The following is a 21,803-nucleotide window of genomic DNA, read 5'->3' as shown; positions in this document are numbered from 1 at the left end:
AATCTTGGTATGTAGAATGATGTCTTGTTTAATAGAAGACTGTAATTAAATTGATTCTGTGATAGAAGTATCTTGTAATACTACATAAAAAAAGGATAAAGTCTTCTGTTGCAAATAGATATTAAATTTGTAATTACAAAGTTGATTATATCATATCTTTTATTTCTTTTTTTTAAGTGGTTCTGTTTCAGATAGTGTATTAAAAACATAATTGGTTTTTTTTCTCTTATCACCAATTTTCTGCAGATTCTAATTACCAAGTCTCCCCTGTAAATAACACTTACCATGGCCGAGTAGTAAAACTTCTCAAAATCCTTTTGTTGTGCTCGGATTGCCTTTAAGTTGTCAGCAAGTTGAACATAACGATGGAAAAATTCTTCTCCATTCCCCGACACCCAGGAAAGAACCTGTAATAGACAATATACGGTCACTCTCTGGACACAGGACCTTGTCACATCTAAAACAGTGCCAAATATCTGGACACAGGAACTTGTCAGTTCTACCATGAAACTTAAAGCCTCGACACAGGTCCCTGCTATGACGGTAGTAGCACTTTGAAAAGTCAGCACGTTTAAAAGTTTGGAACACAGCCACCCAAATATCCCTGTCCAAAGTCTCACGTAGACACAGGTAATGATCAGCGCCATCTACATTTCTTTTTTAAAATCACTTTTTATCACTCTCGTCTTATATTTTCCCCTTAAGTTCTTTTGGATTGAAGAGCCGGGAATACACCCAAATAATGGTCCTTTATCGCTGTATAAATAATCCATCAAATCCTACTGGTCTGTTACATCATTTCTTTTCCAGTAATAATGATAGATTGTAACACCATCCAAGTTAAATTACATATGACACTGTGTAAGTTTAATATTTTCTAAATAATGATGGTTTTCTTTTCCACAGACATCTAAATCAATGTATATATATGTCTCGGATTTAGATTCTCACAACTATGTACAACATAAAGCTGCTATAAAAGAAGAATGATCATTTATAAAACATAACTAGCTGGTAGTCAAACATCCCTCAATCCAAGTGGGGATGCTCCACTCAGCTCCTGTATAAATATGACACCAGATCTAGATGATTTCTGGCCAAAAACATCAAGAAAACAGTCTGTCCCTTCACCTTAATCCGTTAAATTGGTGAAGTTATTCCTGAAGGAAAACAGTCTATTTCAAATCTAATGTCTGCCATATTAATTTATCTAGGTTCATCCAGAGGTGTCAATTATCCTCTTAGGAACACAAACTTCTTACTCATGTAAGTCCATGTTTACCAATTCACAGATTTAACCCCGTCTGTTGGAGGTGTAAGGTTACCATGGCAACACCAGACCCCTCAGCAATTCTGATTGGCATAATGAGACTGGTACTTCTGGATTTATTTCTAGATTGGGGTTACTATCTCTCAGTATCAAATGATATCACACACCTGTCAGTAACAAACATTTCAGCTCTCCATGTTTCACTTTCATTTACCCTTGGTGAACACAATATATGATCATAATCCTTTGAACGCAATGGGAATCAACTTAATTTTGTAAAAATTGAAAAACAAAAAAAATCTTGCCAATTCCAGTGATATGTCAAGTCAAATTATTAGATCCAAAAATATCACCCAAAAATTCGCAGAAAACTTCCAAACTTTTGAAACATTAGCCATGACTGACATAACAATAATGTAAGCTTAATCACATATTTTCCATACACACAACAAGTACCTATTTATTATAATCACCTAATTTTCCTAAGACTAACAATGCTTTTGTTAAGACCTAGGGATGAGATTTCAACTCCTATTAAGGCATCCCATTATGTGGTGATGATACAGATCTGGTCGAGGTATCTTATCATAAGCTTTATTAAACTCGTTTAAAATAAATTGCTTAATTCACATCTGAGCAGTACATCTTATAAGTGTTAATATGCAATACACTGCTGGTCGAGAAAACTTATGGTTACCAGTCTGGGGAGTGAGAAAGAAATCAACCTGTTCCTAAACTAGAGAAGCTGGGTACAAGGCCCAGGGGTTTAATGTGGTTATTTTATCTTGTAGTAAACTGATTCTCTGAAATGTAGACTCTTTCTTATACATGTACTTGTTGGCTTTCTTGAATTACATACTCATTTATATTTTCTATATTAAAGTACTACATGTATGTAATCCTAATATTTTGTATTATTCTATATGATGGATTGCAAATATCTTATTTATTTCTATTTTTTTTTATATAATTTTAATATTTATTATATTAATATCTTTCTGACAACAGCATTATCATAGTCCAGAATATACATTACTAATCATAATAAGCATCCTATCTGAACTTACATGTAGCTGTACAGTCATCAAGGTTGTTTATTTTAGAAAATATGGTAGGCAAATATGTTTTCTAATAGGAACAATTTCACATTGTAAAATATTCTGCAGCTTTGATCCAATGGAAAACATTGATACAATTAATGATGACAGAAACTCATAAAATTTTAATCCCGTTTCCCATTTCATGTGACTACTGTAGGATATATGGAATCCACAACCTTGTAGTTTCCCTGAGGAGTACGGTAACACTGAATTATCTCCTACAGACATCAACAGAATCTGGCAAAACTCCACAATGCCATTATTCTTTATAGACAAACATTTCTACTTCCTCGGGTTATCTACAAGTTGTAAGAATAAAAGGGTGATACTTGTAGAGGACAGTTTTATCTGTCGTATTGCCCTGGGATTGACCACACTAAGTGCTCGCCTGATTTGTCCACACTGACCGTCTGTTGTGGCTGGTGACGTTAAAAGGAAGAGTTAATCTGACTGTAAGTCATGTAGAGGAAATTGTCTAGACTATAGTAATATTTGTGTCATCCTTTCTCTGTACATTGACCATCAGGTGCAGCAAAGCAGCATTGTCACTGTCCTCATCTTTTGATAATTAATGTATGATATATTGGCATATAAAATGTTTGGTTGGATAGTAAATATTTCCTTTAGTATTGATGATTTTACAATTAACACTTGTATTTACTGACCATACTGACTTTTTTATGTATCTATTTATTAATGATCATTTATTTCTCTCATAAATACATGTACAAAATCTGGGAAAACTCCATTCATTCATTCGATAATTCATATTTTTAAGTGCCTGACCATTTAGTTATTGTAGTTTTATTTCATAATCAATATTATGCTTAAAGTTACAGAAAATAATTGATTACTAACATCAATGTTCAAATTCAATTTTATGCTAAAGTTAGAGTAAATAAACCATTAAAATGCATGCTTGAACTAAACTTGAATTTCTAAGAAAAGCGGCGTTGTCTACCTTGGCACATTCTTCTTCAAACTCCCTCAGTTGTAAGCACTGTTCTAGTTTGCAGAGTCGGCTATCAGACAGACGGACAAGTTTGACGATTGTTGTTTGCAGATTGTCATACAATTTGTTCATGCTCATCATGCTGTCCCTGGAAAATAGGTTAATTCAAATTATCAAATAATTTTAAAATATGGAATTAAGAAAATATTTTAAAAAGGTTATTTCCCTTAGTTCACCCATACATAAATAATGGTATTTACAATTTGTCAAGTTAGTACATGTATATCAAAATCCATGTTCCGTCTGACAATTGGTTTGGAGAAAGCAGATAATTGTCCAAAAGTGCCAGTTAACCAAGAAATCTCAATATCATCTGTGTAATACATTTATATTCAACGAAAGGTAAAATGAACTCAGTCAAGCCTGTGTTTAAATAATACAGAAGAGACTAAAAAAAGGCCTTTATAGCAAAGAAATAGGTCAAATTTGTAGAAAGTTGCTCTTAAAGACCCCAATAGATAAGTCTTATTAAGCAGGTTTTCTTTATACAGGGGTGGTCGCTAAGGTAGATTTTCTTTATACAGGGGTGGTCGCTAAGGTAGATTTTTCTTTATACAGGGGTGGTCGCTAAGGTAGGTTTTCTTTTTTCTTTATACAGGGGTGGTCGCTAAGGTAGATTTTCTTTATACAGGGGTGGTCGCTAAGGTAGATTTTCTTTATACAGGGGTGGTCGCTAAGGTAGATTTTTCTTTATACAGGGGTGGTCGCTAAGGTAGGTTTTCTTTATACAGGGGTGGTCGCTAAGGTAGATTTTCTTTATACAGGAGTGGTCGCTAAGGTAGATTTTTCTTTATACAGGGGTGGTCGCTAAGGTAGATTTTTCTTTATACAGGGGTGGTCGCTAAGGTAGATTTTTCTTTATACAGGGGTGGTCGCTAAGGTTGATTTTTCTTTATACAGGGGTGGTCGCTAAGGTAGGTTTTCTTTTTTCTTTATACAGGGGTGGTTCGCTAAGGCAGGTTTTCTTTATACAGGGGTGGTCGCTAAGGTAGATTTTCTTTATACAGGGGTGGTCGCTAAGGTAGATTTTTCTTTATACAGGGGTGGTCGCTAAGGTAGGTTTTCTTTTTTCTTTATACAGGGGTGGTCGCTAAGGTAGATTTTCTTTATACAGGGGTGGTCGCTAAGGTAGATTTTTCTTTATACAGGGGTGGTCGCTAAGGTAGGTTTGCTTTATACAGGGGTGGTCACTAAGGTAGGTTTTCTTTATACAGGGGTGGTTGCTAAGGTAGGTTTTCTTTATTCAGGGGTGGTGGCTAAGGTAGGTTTTCTTTATACAGGGGTGGTTGCTAAGGTAGGTTTTCTTTATACAGGGGTGGTCGCTAAGGTAGGTTTTCTTTATACAGGGGTGGTCACTAAGGTATATTTTCTTTATACAGGGGTGGTCGTTAAAGTAGGTTTGCTTTATACAGGGGTGGTCACTAAGGTAAGTTTTCTTTATACAGGGGTGGTCGCTAAGGTAGGTTTTCTTTATACAGGGGTGGTCACTAAGGTAGGTTTGCTTTATACAGGGGTGGTAGCTAAGGTAGGTTTTCTTTATACAGAGGTGGTCCCTAAGGTATATTTTCTTTATACAGGGGTGGTCGCTAAGGTAGGTTTTCTTTATACAGGGGTGGTCACTAAGGTAGGTTTGCTTTATACAGGGGTGGTCGCTAAGGTAGGTTTTCTTTATACAGGGGTGGTCACTAAGGTAAGTTTTCTTTATACAGGGGTGGTCGCTAAGGTAGGTTTTCTTTATACAGGGGTGGTCACTAAGGTAGGTTTGCTTTATACAGGAGTGGTCACTAAGGTAGGTTTTCTTTATACAGGGGTGGTCACTAAGGTAAGTTTTCTTTATACAGGGGTGGTCGCTAAGGTAGGTTTTCTTTATACAGGGGTGGTCACTAAGGTAGGTTTGCTTTATACAGGGGTGGTCGCTAAGGTAGGTTTTCTTTATACAGAGGTGGTCGCTAAGGTAGGTTTTCAATTGATATAATAACCTACCTGTAGTCCTGAGAATGAGACAGGTGATTAGCCTCTCTCTTGAGACAATTGATCACGCCCTCGCCGTCCGTCTGTACCGACATGAGACGGTGATCATCGAACACAGACTTGATGAGCTGTTCATGGTGTTCTATCAGCTGATTGGCTTCCTTCGTTGTCCTGGGAACGCCCCCAGTTTGTGTTAGGTCCTGCATGATACACACTAAATATTTGGCTGCAGCCTGCAGTTTTGACACAAAAGGATCCAGTTTCTGAAAATAGAAATATCAAAAATTTTGTTACAGCATTGCTTTGATTAAATAGCAACTGAACATTTTATAAGTTTTATAATAACTAACTTGAAAACATTGATTCATCAATTTGAGACATTTGTTACTATAAGTAGACATTGTATCTAGTGGTTACCATTTGGAAGCGGATCCAGTCCTCGTGGCTGTAGGTGTAGTGGCCATCTAATGCCACTGGGATACTCTCTGGTGGCAGGTATATGTGTAAGGTCTCCATGGATACCAGAACCTCCAACTGTCAGTGAAAAACAAACATCAAAATCATTCTGATATAGACACACCAATGCAATCAACACCTATCACTTAGGTACAACTTGCTTATAATACCATCTTAGAATAGACCTATATACTTTCAGAGGTACTTCTCAGCTGAAATTATACCACAACTGTCTAGTTTCAAACATAGAATATGCATTTATTCCATTTAAAATCAGAAGATTTATTCCTATCATGTTACTGAATACTAGTAAGGTATCTTTAATCAGCTGGTAGTAAAACAATTAAAACATTCAATTTCCAAATCAATACAAACCATAGCAAACTCACTTTAGATACCTTGTAAGAGTATAAGACATCTGGAGTTACTTCCCTTGAAACAACCATTTCTATTCCAAAGATTTGTTTTGTAGAAACAATTTTCAAAATATTTTTTTCAATTTCTTTTTTATCAATTTCTTTTTTAAAGTTTCAGACTTTATTGACACCTTTCCTATTGATGATCCTTTACACAGCTAGTACAGACCAAAATTCAGAATGTCTACGGTATGGACAATAATATACATATCTAACAACCCAATAAAGGTTATCATAGACATCAGTATACTACGTACGCCACAAATTATTCATATTTTCCGAGTACACCAGACAATCCGGTGATATAATGGAGTGGGGCCTAACACAGGGAACATATACAGGGTGAGTGAGAGAGAATGAGAAGGAGTGTGGAAGCTGAATCTCTACAAATCTAGGTATCCTGGTCAATTATTTGCCTGAAATAGTTCAAAGTAATAGTTTGCCTAACATCCTTTGTACAGAACACCAACAGAGAGTATTTTAAATTAATCTTAAGCTCAGTTATCCTTCTATTAATTTTTTCATAATCTTTGGTATATTATTGAAGGTGTCAGACTAATAGTTTTTCAAGAAATTTAAATTTAAGTCCCTAAACTTTGTTAAGATGACCAAACAGAATTTGATAGGTCAGCTGAAACATACATACCCTAAATGTGGCCAATGGGTCATACACCGGAGATTTCTTCACAAGTGGTTCTGACATTTCATTGGCTAACATGTAGACGGCTGATAAAGCTCCTGGACAGTTACTCTGGAAACAAAAACACATTAAATACAGATTAGGATTTCACTGCGGTGGGTACAGCATGAATATTACATGACAGTAGGGTCTATCATTAGGCTCACTAGACAAGACATTGTCGATACTTAACTCCTAATGGAACCGACAACAAAACAATGGCTCAGTATGCATAAAGCCTTAGCATACAGCATTTATCACCAATGTTGGTGCTTCAATTCATAACTCTGCCTTTCTTTGTGACAGTCTGACTATTTTCTCTAGTTTAGTTGTTGACATATCATATAGCATATGAATACATTAAACAGAGTATTGATCAAGAAGTAACATCAACACTATATTCTGGGTAACAAGATCAGTATGTTAGAAAGATAAAAATTACTTTGAATAGTAAATATGGGGCAAGGAAGTAAGCCTAACTGTGTAATGATTTTCCATATGTTAGTAAATGTATTTACATATGTTTTATATGTAGCTCCATCATAGTGTGTTGTATTTCCAGCAGAATTTGACCCCTAAGCCCTTGACCCTGACTCCTGTATGTATTAACTGTAAGTCAATTAACTGTCAACATTGTCTCAAAAAGTGTGTTGGAATCTTAGCTAGCACTTGTACTCTGATCCCTTTTCCTAAACACATTCAGCAGTATGATTGACCCTTGAACCTTGTCCCCTGAACCTTGTCCCTTGACCTTTGTCCCCTGACCCTACCCCTGACCTTGACCCCGGTATATATTACCTGTAACAGATACATTGTCTCCAGCAGTGTATTCACCGTAGAACTGGATGCTCCTTGAATATCAGCCACAACTTTGAGACCTTTCTTCTGAACATCATCCCTGTAAAAAACGTTTCGAATATATTTTTCTCACATTTGCATTGATAAAAGTTCATTACATTAAATCTTAATCACAATTGTCATTGACGTAAATTATTGGTTTCAAAATGTAGTTTAAGTAAAATACAATAAACAAGTTCTTTTTGAGGGATGATCTTTTAACCAATTCGCAGACCAATGATGTTTTTGAGAAAAATAAATCAGAAAAGTAAAATATGCAAAAAACTGATTACAATATTTTGGATAAATTCTATGTCATTTCTAACACAAAGATTTTTGACTGGTACTTGATAACCAGGATTTAATTTTACCTTGGTACGGAGTGGTCATACTACGGGATTTAATTTTACCTTTCTACCAAGTGGTCATACTACGGGATTTAATTTTACCTTGGTACGGAGTGGTCATACTACGGGATTTAATTTTACCTTCGTACGGAGTGGTCATACTACGGGATTTAATTTTACCTTGGTACGGAGTGGTCATACTGCGTGATTTAATTTTACCTTGGTACGGAGTGGTAATAGAGTAAGGTCCTGGCTAGTTCTACACTGGACACCTTCTGTAGCTGCCACAGAGAACTCCTTGTAAAGATGAACCCCACAGCACAGCCATCTCTGTCACGCGACCCTGTCAAACACAATGGATGGTCTAGTCTTACTCAAACACAATGGATGGTCTAGTCTTACTCAAACACAACTAGAACACTGACACGTCAGAAAGGGCCCCGCTATGTGTCTGACGTGCTTAAGTGGAAAAGTAGTATTTTGACAACGAATTCTTCCGTGTTAGCTATATGTTGCTACTAAATAATTAATGTCAACATTAATTGGGAAACCGATGATGGTACATTATTATAATTCTTTGGAAAAAGTCTTCCAAGTATTTAACTTGAATCCTGATTCCAAGCTAACATTACATTAAGAGCATACAATTAACTCAAATAAATTTGACCTTGACCTTTGACTTAGTAACCTTGGCCCATGACCTTACCTTTGGACAGTCAACTCCTTGTTTAATTCTGAACAACTTTGCATCATAATGTTATAACAAAATGTTTATCAGTTAAGAGCAACAACATTGTGATTTTTTTAAATGTTAAAATCCAAGATGGCCGATTTTTTAATTTAATTTCAGCCTGAAAAATTACCAAGCAGATCTAGGATGGATGGGGAATCATCATGTAAAATATGGGGAAAATACTCCACTCCCTTCCATCATTAATGTGCAAAAGAAAAAAAACGGACAGACGGACGGACGGACAGACGGACAGACGGACGGACAACCTGATTACTATAGGGCACCCGCATCTCGATGCGGGGCCCTAATAACAATACAACAAAGCTTACCTAATTGCAATTAATATTTGTTAATTGCTTTTAAGAAAAATAAGACAGTTTCATGTCATGATTTAAAAGTGAGGTTCCAATGCCATCAATTTTGCCTGTATCTTTTAATGTTTGAAACAGATTCTGTGCATGAGCTCGTAGGCTACAATTATTACATTTCACAAAACATCATCTATCAGAAATTAAGGTACTGTAACAGTATACAAACAGTTAAATTCAGCACTACTTTTAAGAGTTAAACCAAGCTAACTATTTCCCAGTCAAAGGCTATTGGAAATATTACTTTTAAAACCATGACGACCAAATGACAGTACATCAGCTCTAGGTGATACTAGTATACCAGGAAATGTGTGTCATCAAAGGATTATCTCCCTCTGATATAAAGGCTGTATACTACTGAATCCTAGTGCTCAAACTTATAGGATATGGTAATATCAATGTTCTCTTACTGTTGGCACCTCCCCAGCTGTGTGGTATGTATTGGAAACATCATGGTGTTATGTTAATTTAATAATTAACCTACATGATACTTTTTACTGCCAAAGAACCTACAGTTGCTGATTACTACAGTAAACACTTCTGTGAACACTACGGTGAACACTACAGTGAACATTATGGGGAACACTACAGTGAACGCTACGGTGAACACAACTATGAACATTACTGTGAACACTACGGTGAACACTATGATGAACACTACAGTGAACACTATTATGAACGCTACGGTGAACATTACAGTGAACAATACAGTGAACACTACATTAAACGCTACGGTGAACACTACAGTGAACGCTACGGTGAACACTACTATGAACACTATTGTGAACACTATGATGAACACTACAGTGAACACTATTGTGCACACTACGGTGAACACTATGGTTAACACTATGATGAACACTACAATAAACACTACAGTGAACACTACTGTGAACACTATGGTGAACACTACTGTGAACACTATGGTGAACACTACAGTGAACATTATGGTGAACACTACTGTGAACACTAAGGTGAACACTACAGTGAACATTATGGGGAACACTACGGTGAATGCTATGGTGAACACTACGGTGAACACTATGGTGAACACTACTGTGAACACTAAGGTGAACACTACAGTGAACATTATGGGGAACACTACAGTGAATATTATGGGGAACACTACAATGAACGCTACGGCGAACGCTACGATGAACACTACTGTGAACACTTTGGTGAACACAACAATGAACACTACAGTGAACACTAAAGTGAACACTAAAGTGAACACTACAGTGAAGACAACAGTGAACACTATGTTGAACACAACAGTGAACACTACGGTGAACACTACGGTGAACACTACAGTAAACACTACGGTGAACACTATGGTGAACACTACTGTGAACACTAAGTGAACACAACGATGAACACTACGGTGAACACTACAGTGAACACCACGGTGAATACTACATTGAACACTACGGTGAACACTACAGTGAACACTACGGTGAACACTACGGTGAACACTATGGTGAACACTATGATGAACACTACTGTGAACACTATTGTGAACATTAGGGTGAACACTACGGTGAAAACTATGGTGAACACTATGGTGAACACTATGATGAACACTACAGTGAACATTATGGTGAACACTACAGTGAATGTATGGTGAACACTACGGTAAACACTATGATGAACACTAGGTGAACATTAGGGTGAACACTACAGTGAACACTATGGTGAACACTACGGTGAACATTAAGGTGAACACTACAATGAACATTAAGGTGAACACTACAGTGAACGCTATGGTGAACATTACAGTGAACAATACAGTGAACACTACTATGAACACTATTGTGAACACTAGGGTGAACACTACGGTGAAAACTATGGTGAACACTACTGTGAACACTATTGTGAACATTAGGGTGAACACTAAGGTGAAAACTATGGTGAACACTATGGTGAACACTATGGTGAACACTACAGTGAACATTATGGTGAACACTACAGTGAACGCTATGGTGAACACTACGGTGAACACTATGATGAACACTACGGTGAACATTAGGGTGAACACTACAGTGAACACTATGGTGAACACTATGGTGAACATTAAGGTGAACACTACAGTGAACGCTATGGTGAACATTACAGTGAACAATACAGTGAACACTACTATGAACACTACATTAAACACTACGGTGAACACTACAGTGAACACTACAGTAAATACCATGGTAAGCAGTACAGACTCTCAGGTTTGTGTGTGAAGAAGGGTTCAAGGTTAAGGAACACAGGTCCAGGCACGTTATTTATTTGATCTGTAACGCTGACGTCCTTGTAAATATATAACAACCAACTATAACCTTCTGTTACAGATATACCAGCACCATTTGATCAGCTAAATGTGTCTACAGTTCAAACCTGTTAAATCAGTAATTATCAATGCTAAATCCTCACCAACCTCATCTAGACAACTAAATAAACAGGATTTAGAAAAGTATGCCTCTAGTATGTAGCTTTTCTACAAGGATATAGTGAGCTTTGTCGTCTACAGATAGTAAACTTGAGCTTTGTAGTCTACAGATAGTAAGCTTGATCTATGTCATATACAGATAGTAAGCTTGAGCTTTGTCGTCTACAGATAGCAAGTTTGATCTTTGATGTCTACAGATAGTAAGCTTGATCTTTGTCATATACAGATAGTAAGCTTGATCTTTGTTTTTTAGGGATAGTGAGAGATGTAGTCTGACAGTGAGGTAGTAACCCATTCCTCAGCAGACTAGAGTCTATGGAATCAGGAATAACAGAAAGCTTGACACTGAAGCCATTCTTCAGTATATTTTTGATTGATGTCAAGTAACATGTCAGATTTACAGTCTGTTACTCAATGTTAGCATGATACACTAACCAAATTAAGGATTGTAGGAGATATGCCTCAGGCAATGGTTGCATGACATGGACAGATAGAGCAGGTAATATTGGTATCTGATGGGCTATGGCAGACCTTCACAATGTCACACACTCATCCAGGACACAAAAATAACACTTAGCTTTTCTATCACTAGGTTGGTCATAATAAAGGAACTTGGGTATTAAATTCATAGACATCAATATGTCAGGAATTGAGTATACTGGTACCAAATCAACATGTACTGCCAGTTTTATCAAATATGAATATTTTACTCACATTGCTTCACTTGTGAAGATTATATTCCTTATCTGAGGTACCCTATTCGTTGTCTCATTTTGCCCCCATAGCCTCGCTATGCCATGCCCTCAAAGATCAGCTTGAAGTACCTCATTTTTCTCCTTGTGCTATCATATCGCTTACTCCTGGTGTTGATCCATAACCATTAACTAACAATTCAATTTTGCTTGTTACGAGCATTTTCATTGGCTTAAAAATTTACTATATCAGCCTATAAAAGAAAAAAATGGCGTCGCCGTTTATAAAGTTGCTTCTGATTGGCTGAGATGACAGCATAATGATTTCATAGACAAAAGAGTCCCAAAATGAATTTTGAATATTGAAGAGATTATATTTAGTAAATTGAATTATAAGGATTAATTTGAATAGATTTTTTATGTTATGGAGATATAACATAAAAATCTGAGTGTACTCTCATCATAAACCGCAAATTTTTAGAGTACACTCAGATTTTTGTGTTATATCTCAATAACCTAAAAAATCTATTCAAGTTAATCCTTAAATAATTAACCTATGGGTTACTCTGACACTATCTTTTTCCCATTATTATGTTGTCCTGAATGTCCTCAGAGATATGGTCCCCTTATGTCCTAATGGTGTCCTATTATTTTCCTCACTAATGGTATTCCCTCATGACCCTCATTCATAGTGTTCCCTCATGACCCTCACTAATGGTATTCCCTCATCACCCTCACTAATGGTGTTCCTTCATGACCCTCATTAATAATGTTCCCTCATCACCCTCACTAATAGTGTTCCCTCATCATCCTCATTAATGGTGTTCCCTCGTCACTCTCACTAATGGTGTTCCCTCATCACCCTCACTAATGGTGTTCCTTCATGACCCTCACTTATGGTGTTCCTTCATCACCCTCACTAATAGTGTTCCCTCATCACCCTCACTAATGATGTTCCTTCATGACCCTCATTAATAGTGTTCCCTCATCACCCTCACTAGTGGTGTTCCCTCATCACCCTAACTAAAGGTGATCCTCCATGACCCTCACTAACAGTGTTCCCTCATCAACCTCACTAATGGTGTTCCTTCATGACCCTCACTAATAATGTTCCACCATCACCCTCACTAATAGTGTTCCTTCATCACCCTTATTAATGGTGTTCCCTCATCACCCTCATTAATGGTGCTCCATCATCACCCTCACTAATGGTGTTCCCTCATCACCCTCACTAATAGTGTTCCCTCATCACCCTCATTAATGGTGTTCCCTCATCATCCACACAAATGGTGTTCCTTCATGACCCTCACTAATAATGTTCATTCATGACCATCACTAATAGTGTTTCCTCATCACCCTAACTAAAGGTGTTCCTTCATGACCCTCACTAATAATGTTCCCTCATCACCCTCACTAATAGTGTTCCCTCATCACCCTCATTAATAGTGTTCCCTCATCACCCTAACTAATGGTGTTCCCTCATCACCCTCACTAATAGTGTTCCCTCATCACCCTCACTTATGGTGTTCCTTCATCACCCTCACTAATATTGTTCTCTCATTACCTTCACTAATAGTGTTCCCTCGTCATCTTCATTAATAGTGTTCCCACATCACCCTCACTAATAGTGTTCCCTTATCACCCTCATTAATGGTGTTCCCTCATCACCCTCACTAATGGTGTTCCTTCATGACCCTCACTAATGGTGTTCCCATATCACCCTCACTAATAGCGTTCCCTCATCACCCTCACTAATAGTGTTCCCTCTTCACCCTCACTTATAGTGTTCCCACATCACCCTCACTAATAGTGTTCCCACATCACCCTCACTTATAGTGTTCCTACATCACCCTCACTAATAGTGTTCCCTTATTACCCTCACTAATGGTGTTCCCTCATCACCCTCACTTATGGTGTTCCTTCATGACCCTCACTAATGGTGTTCCCTTATCACCCTCACTATTGGTGCCCTAATTGCTCTCACTCAGCACTCATAATCCCTCACTAACGGTGTTTTCATTATTTCCCTATACTGTTGAAGGCTACAAATGAGTTACTACTGTGTTCTTACTGACTCACCCACACTGACAATCTAGTCTAGTACAACCTAAAGTAGACAATGGTGTCTAGTTGACAGAGAATCCTTTTGAAGAATAAATTGTCAATTAACCTAGATATCTACCTCTACACATCAATCTAAAGGAAAAAGTCGTTAGGAAGAAATTTACAGGTAAAGAAGATATAATTATCTCTTCAACAAAGCAATCTAAAGTCATCAGTTCAGACATACACAGAGGAGTATAACCAATTAGGCCTGGATGCCTCATTTGATGTTTTAATTGTAATATTGGGGGTATAAAAGTAACAGGTAAGCACTAGACCAGTTGTGTGTGGTGTGTGTATCTCAGACATGTACAGATCTGTAGTAGTCCACAGGATGGTGGTGTTAGTTAGGAGTAAAAGTGCCAAGTGGCCAAAAGATTTCTGTAAACAACATCAAACAGAATCTTCATATATTTCTCATAAATGTACCTCACATTTGTTTTAATGATTATATCAACAAAAGAAGAGGTCTCCTAATACACAGTTATATTAATTGCTTCATGACCTGTTGAGTTTTATCTTGTTTATACAGCATGTCTTCAGTAATCTAAGTTTAACTTTAACTGATAAATTTTTATCAAAAACTTAAATATGGATATGGTCCATTTATCAATTCTTCTATTCTAAAGAAATAGCCTGACATACATGTAAAGCATAATTTGGACTCTTCTAGCAGGTCATGATTATGGTTATTACCATGTTCCCTTGTGATTGGCATTCATGTAGTATTTATGGCACAATTTGGGATACCATTGGTATAAATGACCCATAAGATGCAACATCTAAATTGTACAAACCTGTACAAGATTCAGATCAAACAAACACTTATAAGAACCAGATCAAACAAACTCTTATTAGACTCAGATCAAAGATAGTCATGACCAACTTCTTAAAAGAATTGAAAAGATATGCAAACATACAGTACATAGAATACATTAATGCATTTTCCATGGGACAGAGTCAACAGAAATTATTTTGAATGACAAACAAATCACATAATAAATTTAAGTTTTAAATGAATTTGTCTCAATTTCTCCATTGTAACATCTACATTAGAAATTTAAGGTTTAGACCACTTGAAAATAACACCTGAAGATTTGACCTTGTCTATTCTTTACTGACCACTAACCAAGCTAGACAGGTTTTATTGACCAGGTCACACATGTAGCTGTCCATCAGCCTGACTTACAGTAGGTTTATATAGTCTATTTATGATCTGATTGTAATCATCTCTAGCAGGTACTACTTTGATCTTTGTTCTCCATTCAGATGTATTGTTCAGGTGAATATTCCAGAAATTCAGGTCAAAGAAACTGGATAAAGCTGATCTGACATTTGTTTTTGTGGAAATTACTTGACTATCAAATTGCTGTTGTATAAGCATATAATCATTGCTTAATGACAAACAATGCAATGTTTTGTTGAATAAAAAAATCCCCATTTGTTCATGTTAAATGCCAAACGATTTCATGTTTTTGCAAGAATAGTTAAACAAATGCATGGCAAATAATGCTTCTTAATTGAAAAACAATGTTATTCTTTTGCTTCATGACAAACAATGTAATAATGTGATAAACAGAGTGACCTCCCCATCATTAACTGTCACAGTGATAAACAGAGTGATCTCCCCATCATTAACTGTCACGGTGATAAACAGAGTGATCTCCCCATCATTAACTGTCACAGTGATAAACAGAGTGACCTCCCCATCATTAACTGTCAGGGTGATAAACAGAGTGATCTCCCCATCATTAACTGTCACAGTGATAAACAGAGTGACCTCCCCATCATTAACTGTTACAGTGATAAACAGAGTGACCACCCCATCATTAACTGTCACAGTGATAAACAGAGTGACCTCCCCATCATTAACTGTCACGGTGATAAACAGAGTGACCACCCCATCATTAACTGTCACAGTGATAAACAGAGTGACCTCCCCATCATTAACTGTCACAGTGATAAACAGAGTGACCTCCCCATCATTAACTGTCACAGTGATAAACAGAATGACCTCCCCATCATTAACTGTCACAGTGATAAACAGAGTGACCTCCCCATCATTAACTGTCACAGTGATAAACAGAGTGACCTCCCCATCATTAACTGTCACAGTGATAAACAGAGTGACCTCCCCATCATTAACTGTCACGGTGATAAACAGAGTGACCACCCCATCATTAACTGTCACAGTGATAAACAGAGTGACCTCCCCATCATTAACTGTCACAGTGATAAACAGAGTGACCTCCCCATCATTAACTGTCAGGGTGATAAACAGAGTGATCTCCCCATCATTAACTGTCACAGTGATAAACAGAGTGACCTCCCCATCATTAACTGTCACGGTGATAAACAGAGTGATCTCCCCATCATTAACTGTCACAGTGATAAACAGAGCGACCTCCCCATCATTAACTGTCACGGTGATAAACAGAGTGATCTCCCCAACATTGTCACATTGATAAACAGAGTGATCTCCCCATCATTAACTGTCACGGTGATAAACAGAGTGACCTCCCCATCATTAACTGTCACAGTGATAAACAGAGTGACCTCCCCATCATTAACTGTCACAGTGATAAACAGAGTGACCTCCCCATCATTAACTGTCACAGTGATAAACAGAGTGATCACCCCATCATTAACTGTCACAGTGATAAACAGAGTGACCTCCCCATCATTAACTGTCACAGTGATAAACAGAGTGATCTCCCCATCATTAACTGTCACAGTGATAAACAGAGTGACCTCCCCATCATTAACTGTCACAGTGATAAACAGAGAGATCACCCCATCATTAACTGTCACAGTGATAAACAGAGTGCCTTCCCCACCATTAACTGTCACGGTGATAAACAGAGTGATCTCCCCATCATTAATTGTCACAGTGATAAACAGAGTGATCTCCCCATCATTAACTGTCACAGTGATAAACAGAGTGACCTCCCCATCATTAACTGTCACAGTGATAAACAGAGTGATCTCCCCATCATTAACTGTCACGGTGATAAACAGAGTGACCTCCCCATCATTAACTGTCACAGTGATAAACAGAGTGATCTCCCCATCATTAACTGTCACAGTGATAAACAGAGTGACCTCCCCATCATTAACTGTCACAGTGATAAACAGAGTGATCTCCCCATCATTAACTGTCACAGTGATAAACAGAGTGACCTCCCCATCATTAATTGTCACAGTGATAAACAGAGTGACCTCCCTCATCATTAACTGTCACAGTGATAAACAGAGTGACCTCCCCATCATTAACTGTCACGGTGATAAACAGAGTGACCACCCCATCATTAACTGTCACAGTGATAAACAGAGTGACCTCCCCATCATTAACTGTCACAGTGATAAACAGAGTGACCTCCCCATCATTAACTGTCAGGGTGATAAACAGAGTGATCTCCCCATCATTAACTGTCACAGTGATAAACAGAGTGACCTCCCCATCATTAACTGTCACGGTGATAAACAGAGTGATCTCCCCATCATTAACTGTCACAGTGATAAACAGAGCGACCTCCCCATCATTAACTGTCACGGTGATAAACAGAGTGATCTCCCCAACATTGTCACGTTGATAAACAGAGTGATCTCCCCATCATTAACTGTCACGGTGATAAACAGAGTGACCTCCCCATCATTAACTGTCACAGTGATAAACAGAGTGACCTCCCCATCATTAACTGTCACAGTGATAAACAGAGTGACCTCCCCATCATTAACTGTCACAGTGATAAACAGAGTGATCACCCCATCATTAACTGTCACAGTGATAAACAGAGTGACCTCCCCATCATTAACTGTCACAGTGATAAACAGAGTGATCTCCCCATCATTAACTGTCACAGTGATAAACAGAGTGACCTCCCCATCATTAACTGTCACAGTGATAAACAGAGTGATCACCCCATCATTAACTGTCACAGTGATAAACAGAGTGCCTTCCCCACCATTAACTGTCACAGTGATAAACAGAGTGATCTCCCCATCATTAATTGTCACAGTGATAAACAGAGTGATCTCCCCATCATTAACTGTCACAGTGATAAACAGAGTGACCTCCCCATCATTAACTGTCACAGTGATAAACAGAGTGATCTCCCCATCATTAACTGTCACGGTGATAAACAGAGTGACCTCCCCATCATTAACTGTCACAGTGATAAACAGAGTGATCTCCCCATCATTAACTGTCACAGTGATAAACAGAGTGACCTCCCCATCATTAATTGTCACAGTGATAAACAGAGTGACCTCCCCATCATTAACTGTCACAGTGATAAACAGAGTGATCTCCCCATCATTAACTGTCACAGTGATAAACAGAGTGATCTCCCCATCATTAACTGTCACGGTGATAAACAGAGTGACCTCCCCATCATTAACTGTCACAGTGATAAACAGAGTGGCCTCCCCATCATTAACTGTCACAGTGATAAACAGAGTGATCTCCCCATCATTAACTGTCACAGTGATAAACAGAGTGACCTCCCCATCATTAACTGTCACAGTGATAAACAGAGTGATCTCCCCATCATTAACTGTCACAGTGATAAACAGAGTGGCCTCCCCATCATTAACTGTCACAGTGATAAACAGAGTGATCTCCCCATCATTAACTGTCACAGTGATAAACAGAGTGACCTCCCCATCATTAACTGTCACAGTGATAAACAGAGTGACCTCCCCATCATTAACTGTCACAGTGATAAACAGAGTGATCTCCCCATCATTAACTGTCACAGTGATAAACAGAGTGGCCTCCCCATCATTAACTGTCACAGTGATAAACAGAGTGATCTCCCCATCATTAACTGTCACAGTGATAAACAGAGTGGCCTCCCCATCATTAACTGTCACAGTGATAAACAGAGTGATCTCCCCATCATTAACTGTCACAGTGATAAACAGAGTGACCTCCCCATCATTAACTGTCACAGTAATAAACAGAGTGACCTCCCCATCATTAATTGTCACAGTGATAAACAGAGTGATCTTCCCATCATTAACTGTCACAGTGATAAACAGAGTGACCTCCCCATCATTTACTGTCACAGTGATAAACAGAGTGACATCCCCATCATTAACTGTCACAGTGATAAACAGAGTGATCTCCCCATCATTAACTGTCACAGTGATAAACAGAGTGATCTCCCCATCATTAACTGTCACGGTGATAAACAGAGTGATCTCCCCATCATTAACTGTCACAGTGATAAACAGAGTGACCTCCCCATCATTAACTGTCATGGTGATAAACAGAGTGACCTCCCCATCATTAAATGTCACAGTGATAAAGAGAGTGACCTCCCCATCATTAACTGTCACAGTGATAAACAGAGTGACCTCCCCATCATTAACTGTCACAGTGATAAACAGAGTGATCTCCCCATCATTAACTGTCACGGTGATAAACAGAGTGACCTCCCCATCATTAACTGTCACAGTGATAAACAGAGTGACCTCCCCATCATTAACTGTCACAGTGATAAACAGAGTGACCTCCCCATCATTAACTGTCACAGTGATAAACAGAGTGACCTCCCCATCATTAACTGTCACAGTGATAAAACAGGAGTGACCTCCCCATCATTAACTATCACAGTGATAAACAGAATGACCTCCCCATCATTAACTGTCAGGGTGATAAACAGAGTGACCTCCCCATCATTAATTGTCACAGTGATAAACAGAGTGACCTCCCCATCATTAACTGTCAGGGTGATAAACAGAGTGATCTCCCCATCATTAACTGTCACAGTGATAAACAGAGTGATCTCCCCATCATTAACTGTCAGGGTGATAAACAGAGTGATCTCCCCATCATTAACTGTCACAGTGATAAACAGAGTGACCTCCCCATCATTAATTGTCACAGTGATAAACAGAGTGACCTCCCCATCATTAACTGTCACAGTGATAAACAAAATGACCTCCCCATCATTAACTGTCACAGTGATAAACAGAGTGACCTCCCCATCATTAACTGTCACAGTGATAAACAGAGTGACCTCCCCATCATTAACTGTCATGGTGATAAACTGAGTGATCTCCCCATCATTAATTGTCACAGTGATAAACAGAGTGACCTCCCCATCATTAACTGTCATGGTGATAAACTGAGTGATCTCCCCATCATTAACTGTCACGGTGATAAACAGAGTGACCTCCCCATCATTAACTGTCATGGTGATAAACTGAGTGATCTCCCCATCATTAATTGTCACAGTGATAAACAGAATGACCTCCCCATCATTAACTGTCACAGTGATAAACAGAGTGACCTCCCCATCATTAACTGTCACAGTGATAAACAGAGTGACCTCCCCATCATTAACTGTCACAGTGATAAACAGAGTGACCTCCCCATCATTAACTGTCACAGTGATAAACAGAGTGACCTCCCCATCATTAACTGTCACAGTGATAAACAGAGTGATCACCCCATCATTAACTGTCACAGTGATAAACAGAGTGCCTTCCCCACCATTAACTGTCACGGTGATAAACAGAGTGATCTCCCCATCATTAATTGTCACAGTGATAAACAGAGTGATCTCCCCATCATTAACTGTCACAGTGATAAACAGAGTGACCTCCCCATCATTAACTGTCACAGTGATAAACAGAGTGATCTCCCCATCATTAACTGTCACGGTGATAAACAGAGTGACCTCCCCATCATTAACTGTCACAGTGATAAACAGAGTGATCTCCCCATCATTAACTGTCACAGTGATAAACAGAGTGACCTCCCCATCATTAATTGTCACAGTGATAAACAGAGTGACCTCCCCATCATTAACTGTCACAGTGATAAACAGAGTGATCTCCCCATCATTAACTGTCACAGTGATAAACAGAGTGATCTCCCCATCATTAACTGTCACGGTGATAAACAGAGTGACCTCCCCATCATTAACTGTCACAGTGATAAACAGAGTGGCCTCCCCATCATTAACTGTCACAGTGATAAACAGAGTGATCTCCCCATCATTAACTGTCACGGTGATAAACAGAGTGACCTCCCCATCATTAACTGTCACAGTGATAAACAGAGTGACCTCCCCATCATTAACTGTCACAGTGATAAACAGAGTGACCTCCCCATCATTAACTGTCACAGTGATAAACAGAGTGACCTCCCCATCATTAACTGTCACAGTGATAAACAGAGTGACCTCCCCATCATTAACTATCACAGTGATAAACAGAATGACCTCCCCATCATTAACTGTCAGGGTGATAAACAGAGTGACCTCCCCATCATTAATTGTCACAGTGATAAACAGAGTGACCTCCCCATCATTAACTGTCAGGGTGATAAACAGAGTGATCTCCCCATCATTAACTGTCACAGTGATAAACAG

The 21,803-nt window shown here is 38.3% G+C and overlaps 1 protein-coding gene across 5 annotated transcripts in view; it reads right to left on the bottom strand.

Moving 5' to 3' along the window:
• The window catches only part of LOC138316270 (puratrophin-1-like), a 169,186-nt gene that overhangs the window by 45,689 nt on the left and 101,694 nt on the right, over window positions 1–21,803 (bottom strand). For all 5 annotated transcript variants that reach the window (XM_069257897.1, XM_069257899.1, XM_069257898.1 and 2 more), the window contains 7 exons: window positions 8,308–8,431; window positions 7,703–7,802; window positions 6,872–6,976; window positions 5,771–5,887; window positions 5,366–5,616; window positions 3,332–3,470; window positions 285–407 (listed from right to left, as the gene is read on the bottom strand). In XM_069257897.1, the coding sequence (XP_069113998.1) occupies window positions 285–407; window positions 3,332–3,470; window positions 5,366–5,616; window positions 5,771–5,887; window positions 6,872–6,976; window positions 7,703–7,802; window positions 8,308–8,431 (959 nt within the window). The remainder of the gene's footprint in view (window positions 1–284; window positions 408–3,331; window positions 3,471–5,365; window positions 5,617–5,770; window positions 5,888–6,871; window positions 6,977–7,702; window positions 7,803–8,307; window positions 8,432–21,803) is intronic.

This window comes from Argopecten irradians, chromosome 2 (genome assembly GCF_041381155.1).
Source record: "Argopecten irradians isolate NY chromosome 2, Ai_NY, whole genome shotgun sequence".
NCBI lineage: Eukaryota > Metazoa > Mollusca > Bivalvia > Pectinida > Pectinidae > Argopecten > Argopecten irradians.
This window is presented reverse-complemented; position numbering and strand designations above follow the sequence as displayed.